At 33.3% G+C, this 15,123-nt stretch overlaps 1 protein-coding gene across 3 annotated transcripts in view; it reads right to left on the bottom strand.

Moving 5' to 3' along the window:
• Positions 1–15,123, bottom strand: part of NCAM2 (neural cell adhesion molecule 2) — a 544,869-nt gene that overhangs the window by 70,719 nt on the left and 459,027 nt on the right. For all 3 annotated transcript variants that reach the window (XM_008972557.5, XM_034947985.3, XM_034947987.3), the window contains exons 13-14: positions 5,709–5,828; positions 3,649–3,770 (exon numbers count right to left, since the gene is read on the bottom strand). In XM_008972557.5, coding sequence (XP_008970805.4) covers positions 3,649–3,770; positions 5,709–5,828 — 242 coding nt within the window. The remainder of the gene's footprint in view (positions 1–3,648; positions 3,771–5,708; positions 5,829–15,123) is intronic.

Raw genomic sequence — 15,123 nt, 5'->3', positions numbered from 1 at the left:
TACATAAACATTATTAACTGGAAAATATGTTTTCTTAAGAACCAAAGCTTGATTTTACTTATTTATTATTTTAATGCCCTTTTCAAACTTATCTTTCTTATCCTGTGGCTATTGAGATAGTGTACAACCTCGTGGACTCCAACTTACTTAAGAAGTTCAATTAAGACTTACAAATGCTAGTCTCTATAGTACTTCCTCACAATTGATTTTAAGCTACCAATTATTTTAGCTAAGGAAATGTATTTAATATGCCAACACTAAGTGATATTTATGATCCCATAGCTATCATCAAATTAGAAATAAAATGGTGAAAAACTCATGGAAACATGTAAAAATCTATGTACTAAATTATATGAAGTTACATTGACACTATAAGTACAAAGTAGATGTAAAAATAACTTCATGATTTTTTCCAAACATTTCATGAGATTAATATATTTGTCTTTATTTTCCAAACACACGGTTTAAACTTACTGATTTATTGTTAGAGACATTAATTTTCATGAAGAGTCCACAGAGATATCTCATTCTGCTTTTATTACTCTAGTTCTGTTCCAATAAATTCTGTCTTTGTAATGGGTGAGTGAACAAAGCCATGTGCTGTATTACAGGCTGACAGAATAATGGTGTTTCCTGGTTCATAATCTACAGGGAGTTTTACACTTTCTATAATAGGATATAGCTATTCTTGTCCTTTCCCAGTGAAACCCAAATTAAAGGCTTAGATTCAGTGTCTGCTAGAAATCAAGTCATATAAAGAATATATTGTCTAAATTACATTGTTCTCAGAATATAGCCCTGTGCACACTGGAGTTGAAAGATGTGGCCAAAGAAGAAATCAAGAAGTGAAAATCTTAGAGCTGTTCCTTATTTTCCAGATTCCTCTATGTACTTTTTTCTTCATTTTTTATTAAAAATATATTGAATATGTCTAAACCATTTTTCAAGTTATTCAGTTGCACTTTACTCCACTGTGGAGTTCATGTGGTTTGAGAAACTAATAGATAAAGTAGTTTGGAATCATATAAAGAGAACAGATGATCAAGAACTTTTTGAAGTAGTTATTTCACTTTTTATTCAATCATGGTATCTCCAATTGGATCCTCAGAGCATGATGTTGACAGGATGGAGGAGGTGGAGAAGAGAAGAGACAACAACAAAATAGGGATATATAGAGTATTTTAATGATGAAACTAGAAGGCATACTATCAAGTGATATGGTCAAGAGAAACTGTGCCAGGATGGCTGTTTCCGAAGGCACAAGAGCTGGGCAGTTGAGCTGAGATGAGATATTGATTGAGGGGTTGCCTCTTGCCCAGTACTGCTGCCATCCATATTTAGACTGTTATGAATTACATTCTGATGTCTGCTCCCTCTCCCCACCAAGTCACTCAAATTCTCTAACTTTCCATTGGCGCTTGAAAAAAATGTGAAAAAGTATCACTTTATATTTGATTAATTACAAAATACAAAATATCCAAGAGTGAGCAATGCCTATCTCATAATACAAAGGATATGGAACCATTCCCTTTGCAAAATTTGCCATAGGTGCCTAAATTTCTACTATTAAAACAATGTCCCCTGTTAAAATGATAGTAGCTCTAAGATGGATAACTTAGTAATTGATTGATTATCAGACAATTATAGTTATGTATAATTAATACAATCAATCATTTCCAATGTGTTATGAAAAACAGATCCTCTAGCACTTCTGGAGTTAGAAAGGGTTGGAAATTAGAAAGAAGAGGAGGGAAAATGACATACTTTTATTGGTGTGGTAAGCACAGACACTGGGTAACTGGGAAGAAACCAGGCACTTTTACCATTAGGTTGGGAGGAGAAAGAGAAAGGCAAGAAAACGGAAGGAGTAACTTTACTGGAGACAAAATTTGTTCTTGTTTAAACTTTGTCAGTAAGCCGTATCAACTATACCTTACCAACTATGTGCAAAGGTAAAATTTATTGAGTACCATTATGCGAACTTGAGTCTCTTCAATCTTACTAATCTCATTATGCTTAAAATCTTACTTATTTCTATCCATCTGTGTTTCACACATAACTTCTCAAAAAAGATTAATTCTAACCCACATTTAAAGAAATCAATATGAATTTGAAGTCAGATTTTTAAAATAGTAATTTATGTTTTAAACTATGTATATGTATACATAAATATATGGCTGCCTAAAATGTCGTTATTTCCATTTTGTGACTCTGCTTTGCTCTAAATAGATGCAGTGCTACTCAAGAAATATTTTTGATTACATCAATGACTGGGGCCACTACTGACAATACAGTACAAATAAAAATATACAACACGTTGTCTCACAACTAGTCATTGCATTTTAGAGTCCACTGTGGGATTTTATTAGAATTCCTTATAAACTGTTACTATCCCCCAGTATTTTGTACAATAAATTTTTTCATCCTAGAATTGTGAGCAACAATCTGCATGGAAAGCCTGTTCTAACAGTCCAATTCATGAATTCTGGCCAAGCCTACCTCCCTAGAAAAGATTATCTCCCTTCTACCGTGTTTATAAATGTGCAAATGAGAATGGCCAAGAGACCTCACTTGAGTATGAAAGCTGGGACAAAAACTTGTCCTCTGAAAGGAGTATTAATCTTAAATTTTAAAAATTGATTTGATATCTAAAATTAATTATTAAAATATGCCATTCAAAATCAAATTTTTCTTTTTTATTACCCCTCAGAATGTAGATCTTTCCATTTAGAAGCAGCAGTATTATAATTTAGAAAATTGGGGATATGTGAGAAAATACTGAAAATTAACCCACACACTACTATGGAGTAATTATTTTAAACATGATCTGCTAAAATATAATTAATTTGGATAGCACTAATATGGATTCAGTCAACATAAGCATAAAACGCATGTTGTATGAATCTTAGAAAATTTAACTTAAAATTGTGTTTCATTTTTAACTTATTTTACAGTAGACACCAATACTCCAAGGTACTTATTGAAAAAAATGTTGAAGAAATTATTTTCAGTGGCTTTTGAAATCATCTTTTCTGAAGGCAAAACGCAGTTGTCCATAGTGTCACTCTATGACTCTGCAACTAGTGAACATTGTTTACCTCTAACCGCTATCAAAAATCTGTGTGCAGTTTTTAGCTCTCCAAACATCCTTACTGGATAGTGCTAATTAAAGTTGAAGAAAAGGATTCCCTCTTCATCAAGTTCACCGTGGCCATTCTTTGTTAAACATTATGGATAAGTAAGTCAAATTATTTGATTAATTTGTTTTGAGGTGTGATTTTTCTAATAATATTACCTAACATATGATTGCCAGGGACTTAGCCTGAAGTTACTAATATCAAATAAAATGAGAAGCTTGTCAGCAAAACAGGGGAAATAATATCTCATTTCTGAAATGTTTACTAGTCCCACTTCACACCTAAAAATCATAAGATGAAAACCATGAGAATACTTTGATGATCCATGCTTAGATTTTACAAAAAAAATAAAAAAAAACCACAATGATGACTGTCAGGAATGGAAGGAAGATTAGCATTTACTACCACAATTACTAAATACACATTCTCTCCTGATATGTTTATAAATTCAGTGCAACTCAATTTAATTTGAAAAAACCTAGCATGATATGATAATAAACAAGGTACTTACACTTCTATATTTCACAATGTATTCCAAAATAGGGGCCCCTCCATCGTCCTGTTTGGTGATGCTGAGTTTAAAGCTCTTTCCACTGCTTGGCTGTCCATGTATGGATGGAGGACTTGGTTCACCTAGATATACAATACAACATTTCTTCATTTGCACACATTTCAGATACCTAGAGAAACTATATTTTAATAAAAAGAACAGTAATGTAATCAAAATATATGGTGTTATCCTGGATTTACCATTTGACATTGCCCTTTTGTGATATAATTTCTGATCATTTTCCCCATCCAAGAAGCAGCAACATTATAAATCTAGAAGTGTCATGCCAAAACTGTAGCCTGAGGACCAAATATATTATTTTCACTGATATGCAAATGCTCTGAGAAAAGTATAGCATTGCACAAATGTAAAACTTTATTTCTCTTATTATTAATAGTATTAAATCATTTTTATTTTCTTAATGTAAATTTAGTTTGTAAATGTTTTGTAAGCATTTATTAATAAGAATACATTAACACATCAATCTGTATGGAATATATACATACCAGTAAAGATAATGACTTGCAATTAGTAAACGTGCTTTAATAAGCATTTTCTTTCCTGGGTGCAAATTTGAATAAAGTTTGCAGTATCCAATTTTATAGACCTGTGTTTCAATATTTCATTTTCTTCTAGGTTCATTCATATACTTGCCTTTGATATTATACTTCAACATAGAGATAGCCATATAACAATGATGCTTATATTGTTTTGAATAGAACAGGGATCTACCAAAGTGCAAGAATTTTCTATGTGAAGGGCCAAGAAAAACAGACCATGCACTGAAAAGGATTTCATATCTCTAAACTGGAATGACCTGTTATTTCTTCTCAGCAGGTTATTGTCATTTCTTTTTTCTTTCTTTCTTTTCTTCATTCTTTTTTTGAGGCAGGGTCTCACTCTGTCACCCAGGATGGAGTTCCATAGTGTGATCATGGCTCATTTCAGCCTTGACTTCCCCAGACTCAGGTGATCTTCTCAGCTCTCACCTCAGCCTCCCAAGTAGCTGGGAGTACAAGTGCATACCACCACACCCAGCTGATTCTTTTTTTATTGTTTTTTGGAGAGATAGGGTTTTACTATATCACCCAGGCTGGTCTTGAGCTTCTTGGTTCAAGTGATCTGCCTGCCTCAGCCTTCCAAAATGCTGGGATTACAGGTGTAAGCCACCATATCTGGCTGGTTATCTTAACCACTAGCATTGGGAATGGAGAAAAGAAACTTACCTGACAGATTTTATGATTACCAATAGAGAGATACTCTGTAAGATAATATATTGCAGCCATTTTGACTGTCCTAACATATATATATATATATATAAAGATATATATATACACATATACAACGATATATATATATATAAAGATATATATATCAGGCAGTGTTATGCATAGATTTTTATAACAGTGGTTCAGTCATATTTATTATGTTTTCTCACATTTAAAGTAATTTATTTAACATAAAGGAAAAGTTAAGTCTTTTAAAATTTAATCTTCACTCTATGTAAACTCAATTAACTTACAATTCCCCAAAATATGATAGTTACCAGAACAAGGCTTCTCCTGCAGTCACTGTTGTAATGAATTAACATAATGATTCCTTTTTTGACACTTAGAGCCCATATAATTTGTGGAACAAGGTCAATAGTCAGGCCTCCAAAAAGAACAAAATATTGAACATGTTACATAGACATTTTTCTTCTCCCAGAATATAGTCTGAAGACTACAATCCAATTAATCAGACCATAAGTAAGAAGGACACTTTTGCAATGAGGACAATTTCCCGGGAACAATTTTTACTGTGTGTATTCTAGTGCACTCTTTTTTTTTTTTGCCTTGCTCTAAAGCAAAGTTATTTTTATGTTAATAAATCTGAGATGTCACTGTCTTCAGAAACCACTTCACCAAAGACATAATTCATGTCTCAAAAGTGTTGAAACATCTCCCTACATTTTAAAATCTATTAAATTTGCAAGTGAAGAAAATGACAAAAGAGAATAAAAAATAGAGATGATTACTTACGAACTGGTAATGTTTGGAAGATTTCTATTTTACTGTAGTCTCCTTGTCCCTTTCCATTTACAGCTGCAACCCTGATTTCATAAGTTGTATTTGGTTCCAGGTTGCTCAAAACAACCATTGCTAGAAGAAAAACAAAACAAAACAAAATAAAACATATATATACATATATATCTAATTGGACACATTTTAATAAGGAAAACAAATCAAACTATTACAATTCTGAGTGAATAATTTCACTGAAATCTTTCCATGAAATACCTAAAAAATAGATAAGTCATATAAGAAGAAAATGATTTGTGAATAGTTCTCTTCTTCACCTCTATTTTAGCTTTCCAAGCCACGTACTTTCAAAGAAAACTACCCGTTTCATTTGTGACACATTCTCAAAGTAGAAAGTTAAATCTTTTTAATATCCAAAAACCAAGAATGATGTTAATGATGCTAAAATGCATATATTCTGTATGTGTCTCAAGTAGAAGTACTCTACATAGATTATTTCTATAGTATTTAATAGAACCATGGAATTTAATATGCAGATTGGCTTCCAATGTCAGGTGATTTAGTCATGTCAAACAAGTGTGACAAAGTTGAAACTACAGCAAAAATAGTTTATTCTACAATTTCAAATCAAATCAAGTTGTTTTAATTCTAGTTTGAAGCCTACTCATAACTTGTATTTTCACTCTGAGTTTCTTCTCATTTACATACTCTACCAGACCTGGATTCAATAAGACACTAAGGAAGAATATGAAAAGGCACAGGGAAATAAAGGTTACTAGAAATATCTGGGTCATGTCAACCCTTGTTATTTGACCCTTGATAATTTTGGATGCAATTACAGATTTCAAAATATTACATCTTCACAAATTCATCTGATGGAGCTACCAGAATTTTATAGTTGCCACTTTCTTTAAATGCTTTTGCTAAAGAAAGCAGAAACTCAGCTAGGGGATATAACAATATCTTGATGAAAATCAAAAGGAAGTTATGTCTGGTTTACACAGTAACTCCAAGTCACATAATCAATTAATATTAGGAGATATAAAAGATTAAATCATAGGTAATTAGGATTATCTTTGCAGAACTATAGTTTTACATAAACCATGACCAGAAATGATATACATGCAATAATATTGTAATATAATTTATTAATATTATTTCTAATAATTATAATTTACTAGATAACATAGTCTCTGTATTATATGAGGATACTTAATAAATTTGTTGTGATACTTCCTTGCGTTCCATTCTTTTCCTCAATATTTATGATCATGGTATTTATTTAGCATTTTGTTTGTTTTCTATAGAGATGGGGTCTCACTATGTTGCTCAGGCTGGTGTTGAACTCTTGGGTTCAAGCAAACTGCCCACCTCAGCCTCCCAAAGTCTGGGATTTCAGGAGTGGGCCACTAGGTCTGGCTTAGCATTTTGCATTGTAATCATTTAATCTATATTATCACATTCTAGAAAAGAAAAAAATACATTGTTGAATGTACTGTGTCCAAAATTAAAAGAAAAAATATATAAAAATTACTTAATACCAGATAAATATTAATAGCCACAACACACATATCAACTAGACATTACTTAATCCTGTACGGATGTTCTAAAATCAACAAAAATTTAAATTTCCAAATGGCAAAATTTAATTTTGTATTTCTCAATTTCTCAACCTTATAAGAAAACTGAACTTGCTTTTTAGAGTGTACTGCCTTATTGAAGCCTCAGATTATGATACATTATTTCAGATTTAAGGGAGGCCAATTGGGAATAGATTGATTGGCACAGAAATCCTACAGATTAGAAGCTGCAAGGATAAATGGCATAGCCAAGGCTTGAATTCAATGATTTCTGACAGGGTAATGACCTGCAAACTTTTCAGGAAACCCAAACCGACTTGATAATTGGTAGTTAATGGTATATAATTTAAGCCCCAGAAAAGTATATAGTTACACTGAAGAGAAGCTGAGTGCATAGATAAAGAGTTGTTTATATAGATTATGGAATGAGAAGAGGAAATTTAACCAAGGTTGCTAAAATGCTAGTAAATTGGAATTTTACTGTCTTTAAGATGTAAAGCCTCTGCTGAAAGTCAGCATAACATGAACTTGTTTTGATGCTTCCTTTTGTTCCATTCTTTTCCTCAATGTTTACAATCAAGACATTTATTTAGCATTTTGTTTGGTTTTAATAGAGATGGGGTCTCACTATGTTGCTCAGGTTGGTCTTGAACTCCTTTAACAAGAGTTTAAAAATCGCAATATTTTATTAATTTAATCAGATAATAAATATTTTAAAAGCAAAAGCAAAGGTGAACTAGGCTTATACGCCCCATGCTGTATCTAGTCATGCTTCATTAGGGTAAAGAGTGCAATAGAACACAGACTGTGCTATAACATCATATTGACTGTCCTAAGGCCTAACATGTTTTGGAATAAGACTTGAAGAATAAACGCCCTTTTATAAAACAGCCAACTTTGATATATGGTATGCCTTTCCATATTTCTGTGATATCCTGGTGCAGCTGCAACATCATTTTAAGAGCATTCAGTAGTCTGTGACTTGGCTGCGTTGGTGATGGCATCTGGCAATGCTTATATTCAATTGTATTTCTTAATACAAGGCAAAAAGAGAAGCAAAAGAATTTAAACATACACTTTCATTGCAAATAAAATCCTGCATAAATCAGAAGTGTAGAGATCATTATTCTAGATATGATTTCTTCATCTTTGTAGGTTAAAAATTGATAACAGCAGAGCTACCAAAGTACCAGGGCAAATCTACTGTGAGAAGAGTTGAGGTTATTACTTAGGTTAAACAATAAAGACGATACTCACCCCACATACCCCAGCAAAAAAAAATCAAGTGCAGATCTTACTTGAATTATCTGAGTATTTCAGGCAAAAGCTCTTTCTGGCTTGTATTGTCAGCAATCCCCTTCCTTTAACATTTCACAGGCGCTATGAGGAGCTTTGCATGCCCCACTACCTCTGCCAAGGGTAAGTATTTCCTTAGTTACACTGTATCAACTCAGAATGGAATTTCCCTGTTTCCTCACATGTTTCTGTTCTCAGATTCAAGGCTTACCCATGTACTGACTGAGTTTCACATCAGTTGGCAGAAGAAAGGAGCGAAGAGGGCACAGTGATGGCTAAACTGTTATTACAGTCCTGGGCTAAAACATGAAAACTGAAAGCTGGCCAAAGAGAGGTTTTATAGATAACCTTTAAAATTATAGGGAAGAGGTATAAAATAAACCTACTGATGTAAGTTTTGCAAAGTTTATATACAAGAAGTCAGTTTGTTTTTGATTTCTGAATGCAGGTTTTGATGCAATAACTCTTATTATGAGGCTTATTAACACTGCGTGAACATGAAGATTATTGTGTGAAATAGAACTCCACACATTGAGACTACATTAAAGTGAGAGAGGGAAAAGATTTGGAGGAGGCAAAGCCTGGATCTGTAATTTGACTTGCCTTTCTTAAATGAGAGGATATATACATCAAATCATCTGTAATTTACTGGCATTTTACCAAACAAGAGTTTCTGAACACCCAAGGTAGGGACTGAAAGAAAACTACCACTTGGAAAATGAAAGGCTGTGTACTCAAGAAAGACAACTACCACTTGGAAAATGAAAGGCTGTGTACTCAATAATAGAGTTGTACCTCAAATTACAAAGTTAGTTAATGTGAGACTTTCTTTCCCTAAATCTGCATATACAAATAAAACAACAGAACCTTAAACTGAAGTGTGGGATGGGTTCTTGCCTTGTAATTTATTAGAAATTCAAACTCCAGAATTAGGAGAAAGCAGATCTAGATTACAAACTAGTAAAAGCTTTTAAGGACAAAGTATAAATTAAGGTATTTTAAAGCTATATTTAGTCAGCACGATTTACAAATCTTAACACGGTTCTTCCAAAACTTATAAACAATCATGAATTTTTCTTTAATACGGCAACAGAAATGAGTTCTCTATAGAATCTAGTTTCCTGCACTAAGATTTCTACATCATTTATATATAACTGAATTTTAGAAATAATGCTTTATCACCTGTCTATAAAGGCAAAAAAGACAAAAAAGTCAAGATACATTAAGAACACTTTAACTTAAAAATGACTGAAAAATATAAATCTTTTTACATTTTTTATAAGTTTGGAAATGATCATAGTAGAGAGAAAAATTTGAATTTGAAAGTTTATTCTCTTTTTATTAGAGAACCAGACTTTATTAAAGGGAACTACACAAAATAATTTTTTGTTTCTATAATGCATTATAAATTACTTCCTGTTGGCTGTCAAGAGAAGTAGAGGCTATAGAATATTTACAACAATTGCAGCAACGACATCAACTAAATACATATTTGGTAACTAAGATCAGCAAAATTCTAAAGTAAGATTATTTTTATTCATGTTCTCTTTCGTTTCTCAAACCCTGGCTCTCTTCATGGGGTTTTGTCCTATTCAACGTAAGCAATTACAGTCTCCACAGATGTAGAACTGCTTTATCACCTAACCCCAATGGAACTGTTCATATTGTCAAGTACTGTGCAACAACTCAGAGAGCTATGAGAAATTACAAAGCTTAGCAAGGGTAAAACTGACCATCCAAAATAACACTTGGTGTTAATCCCCTCAGATAGATCTGAAAACACAATGAAGTCCCTCAACTTTCTCACTTAAAAAAGCTTTTGATCTGTAAACAATTAAAAGAAGCAAAAGCAGGTCTATTTTTGAGAGAATTATCTGACTGACTTCTGCAGGAGTTAGCAACAGGCAAAATAAAAATAATTTTTTACTGTTTCTATACACACGCAGAACATTTTAATACTTTGATGCCAGCTCCACATGTACGAATGACTTCAGAGGTAATTCCATTATTAATGAAATTGTCTTTAAGTTTCCTTAGAAGCTTAGATATGTAATCATCTCAGTTCAATTATATTTTCACTTACTTCTGAAATTTACATTTGCATTTTTGCACAAATTATATTGTGTTTGAAGTTCTCATTACTTGCATAATATTAATAATATAATTCTTAGTTTTTTTAACAGTACTTTAAATATTTTATGAATCATACTTTTACCTGTATGCATACATATTTTGGTATAAATAACTTTTATGGATAGATTATTGGTTAATAAAACATTTATATGGATATATATTTTGATGAACAGTGGAAAGAAAAATTAATCTAATAATGATGTGTCATTTGTCTAGGACTTTCATCAAAACAATATGTTGATGGCATTATTTTAAGATCACAGTTCAGCACATCCAAATGTTTACAATATATTTATTGTACTGCTTATGTAACTTTCCATCATGAGTATAAGTTATACTCAAAATAAACAATTTAACAATTGGAGTTTAATTGCTGTGAGATTTTATACAGGAAGTACATATTACCCTTAAAATCAGATGGCTTCCTATTTAAATAGAAAAACTTTGCCTTATATAAAAACATTAATTTAAAAACATAACAGTTTCATTGAACAAAATGTTTCATAAACAATTTATAGTATTTTTCATTTCAAATATAATACTTCTTAGTATATGTAAAATTATTTATTCAAGAAAAATTCAACTGACGTTTTTTCAAGGTCCATTGAGTATGTAAAATATCATAAATGTGTAATTACTAAACATTTCCTTCTATAGTCTAAATACGTAGGTTTTTATAAAATATTCATAAAATATCTTCATGATGTCAGATAACCAGAAAATTGCTAAATTTTTTCACTCACAAAATTGCTAACTTCCCTAAATGTCCATATTGCCAAATTCTCTTTCTGCCACAAACTTTTTAATTTTTTTTTTAGCCAGGTGAACTGGGATGAGTTAAGGTTTTGTAATTAAATGCTCCTCTCTCTTCTGTGCTGACAGAAACTCTAACCTCCATTTTAGCTATTTAACCTCCTAATAACATCTCTATACAATTTTTCTCAGTTATTGATCATGCCCTCATTATTGTATTTGGCTATATACTGTGAGAATCTTTTTATTATAAGGATCTTGTGAGGACACATATCACATACCATAAATACTGTCCTCAGCCCTCATCTAGCCTACACATTTTAAATGTAAAATAATAATTCAGCAGTTAGTGCTTGAATTTACGTTTTTAAAAATTATACCAAATGAAACACCACTTTTAAAGAAAACTGACCCAATGAGGGCACTTGTTAAATCTATAGTAGTTATCCTTTATTACAAATGCACTCTGCTCTTGTTGCTGAACATTGAAAACAAATTTTACTTTTCCAAATTAAAGTTTGTTTTAGGGAAAAATCTACTATTCAAGTCCTATCTGATCCTATTTCATTTAATACCGGAACTAACAGAGTTTGGTTACATTCTCCATTTCCTACACCAGTAAAGGGAGGCTCAGAAAGATGAACTAGCCACTAAGCATCAGAGTTTGGATTTGAACATGATTCTAGCTTAAGTTAAAGCTTTGTATGACCCATAGCTTTATATTGACCTATTAATATAAAACTAGAGTACAGAGAGCACTTTGTAGTAAATGAAAATCCTCATAAACGTGAATTATAAGGAAAATGTATTATCTCCCAATAAAACATTCAATACAAACAAAAATAAAAATGATAAATAAGAAAAATGATATTACTGTATATGCTTTTCTCCCAGCTTTATTGAGATAATTTACCAATAAAATTATATATATTTAAGGGGTTTAACTTGATGTTTTGATATATGCATACATTCTGAAATAATCACCACAAATTCAAGCTAATTAAACATATCTACCAATTCTCATATTTACCAGTTTTTTAATATGTTTGTATGTGTACACTTAATATGTAGCCTCTTAGTACATTTTAATGTGTATTGTTAACTATAGTTACATTTCTTATTAACTTAGCACATATCCATATGTATCATTAATATGGCATTATTAATTATAGTCACAATGCGGTACATTATCTCTCTAGAATGCATTCATCTTGCATAACTGAAATTTTGTATCCCTTGACCAACATTTCTTCATTTCCCTTATCTCTCACTCCTGGCAACCACCATTTTACTCACTGCTTCTATGAGTATGATTCTTTTAAATTCCACATATAAGTGAGATCATGCAGCAATTCTTTTTTATGTCTATATACATATGTGTGTACATATAAATAATGTATATAAATGTATACGTATGTATAAATATATAACAATATCCTATATTCTAATATATAAACAATATTATATATAATATATATAAACATTCTATACACATATGTATGCATACAGGAATATTATATGTGTGTATATATATTATATTATAAATATGGCATATGTGTGTGTGTGTGTGTGTGTGTATATACATATTTTCTTTAACCATTCATTCACAGATAGACATTAAGGTGGCTTCCATATCTTGGCTCTTGTGAATAATGCTACAAAGAACATAGACGTACACATTTCGCTTGAGAATATATACCCAGATATGGGACTGCTGAATTAAGAAATGTCATACTATTTTCCCTAACAGTGTACAAGTGTACACTTTTACCTTTTCTCTACATGCTTGCGAACACTTAACTTTTCTCTCTTTGAAAAAAAAGCCATCCCAACAGGTGTGAGTTGATATCTCAATGTGGTTTGATTTCATTTCTCTGATGATTAGTGATACTGAGCACCGTTTCATATACCTATTGGCCATGTGTATGTCTCCTTTTGGGAAATAGCTATTCTGATCCTTTGCTTATGTTTTAATTGGGTTATTTGGTTTTGTGCTATTGAGTTGTATGAATTTTTCATATATTTGTGGAGACTCACCCCTTATCAGGTATATGGCTGACAAATATGATCTCCTATTTTATACGTTCCCTTTCGCTCTGTTGGTTGTTTCCTTTTATGTGCGGAAGTTTTTCATCTTGATGCAATCCCACTTGTTTATTTTTGCTTTTGTTGCCTAGGCTTTGGCTGTCATATGCAAAATAATCATTGTGCAGACCAACGCCAAGAAGCCTTTTCCCTATATTTCTGTCTTAGTCCATTCTGGCTGCTAAAAGAGAATACCATAAACTAGGAGGCTTATACACAACACAATTTTATTTGTCACAGTTCTGGAGGCTGGGAAGTCCAAGACCAAGGAGCTGGCAGGTTCAGTGTCTGGTGACGGCCTGCTTCCTGGTTTATACATATGTCACTTTTTCCTCACATTGCAGAAGGGGCAAAGCAGCTCTCTGGGGTCTATCTAATAAAGGCACCATTTCCAAGGCTAAGAAGGCTCCACTCCCATTGATTTGCTCCACTCCCACACTGCCCCTAAGTGTGCTCAGTGCCTGAGCCCCACTCCTACACCAGTTCTCTGCTGGGGCCCAGCGGCTCTCCAGAGCTAGGGACCTGAGCCTGCAGCTCTGCTAAGAGGCCCTTCCTCTGAAATCCACGTGGAGGCAGCCACGCTCCCAGGGCCTGGGGGCACATTGTGCCCTGGTGGAGATGGTTCCACAGGAACATGACCAAAGTTTGCTGCCTATGTTCTCTGAAGGGGCACCCACCATGTCCTACCCGAGACCAGGCCCCAATGGGGCCACACCTGGGACAATGAGAGGCATAGTGCTGGCATAACAGGAGCAGAGCCCACGATGTGAGATGGCACTAGGAGATCCTGTAGGCACCTTCAAACCTTCCTTTGAAACTTCCTGTCTCCTTGGCACTTGAATCCTGATCCTGTGATGGGAGTGGCAGCTCTAATTATCTTTGTATCTGCTTCATGGACATTCCTCCATTGTCTGGAAAAATAACTCCTAGCTTCGACTGAGATGGCTGATCCACGCTAATCAATCTCTATATCCAATGTCCTCCTGGCCAAACCCTTAATGTTCTTTCCCAGTTTTTCTCATTTGTTACAAAATGGATATGGTAAAAATTTTCCAAATCTTTAAGTTCTGCATCCCTTTTGATTAATAATTCTATCTTTAAATCATGTATTTCTCTAGCCCTTTAATATAAGCAGTCAGGAAAAATCAGACTGCTTCTTCAACACTTTGTTTAGAAATTTCCAGGCGAATATCTGATTCCATCACACACAAGTTGTAACTTACCAAAAACACTAGCATACTAACATAGTGTACCTGAGTTCTTCACTTTTTTTTTTTTCTTGAGAAGGAGTCTTGCTGTGTTGCCCAGGCTGGTGTGCAATGGCATGATCTTGGTTCACTGCAACCTCTGCCTCCTGGGTTCAAGCAATTATCCTGCCTCAGCCTCCTGAGTAGCTGGGATTACAGGCGCATGCCACCAAGCCCAGCTAATTTTTATATTTTTAGTAGAAACAAGGTTTCACCATATTGGCCAGGCTGGTCTCGAACTCCGGACCTCATGATCTGCCCGCCTCGGCCTTCCAAAGTGCTGGGATGACAAGCGTGTGCCACCGCGTCAGACCTCTTTGC

This window comes from Pan paniscus, chromosome 22, assembly GCF_029289425.2.
Source record: "Pan paniscus chromosome 22, NHGRI_mPanPan1-v2.0_pri, whole genome shotgun sequence".
Lineage (NCBI taxonomy): Eukaryota > Metazoa > Chordata > Mammalia > Primates > Hominidae > Pan > Pan paniscus.
The sequence above is the reverse complement of the archived record's forward strand: the minus strand, read 5'-3'. Positions and strand labels throughout refer to the sequence as shown.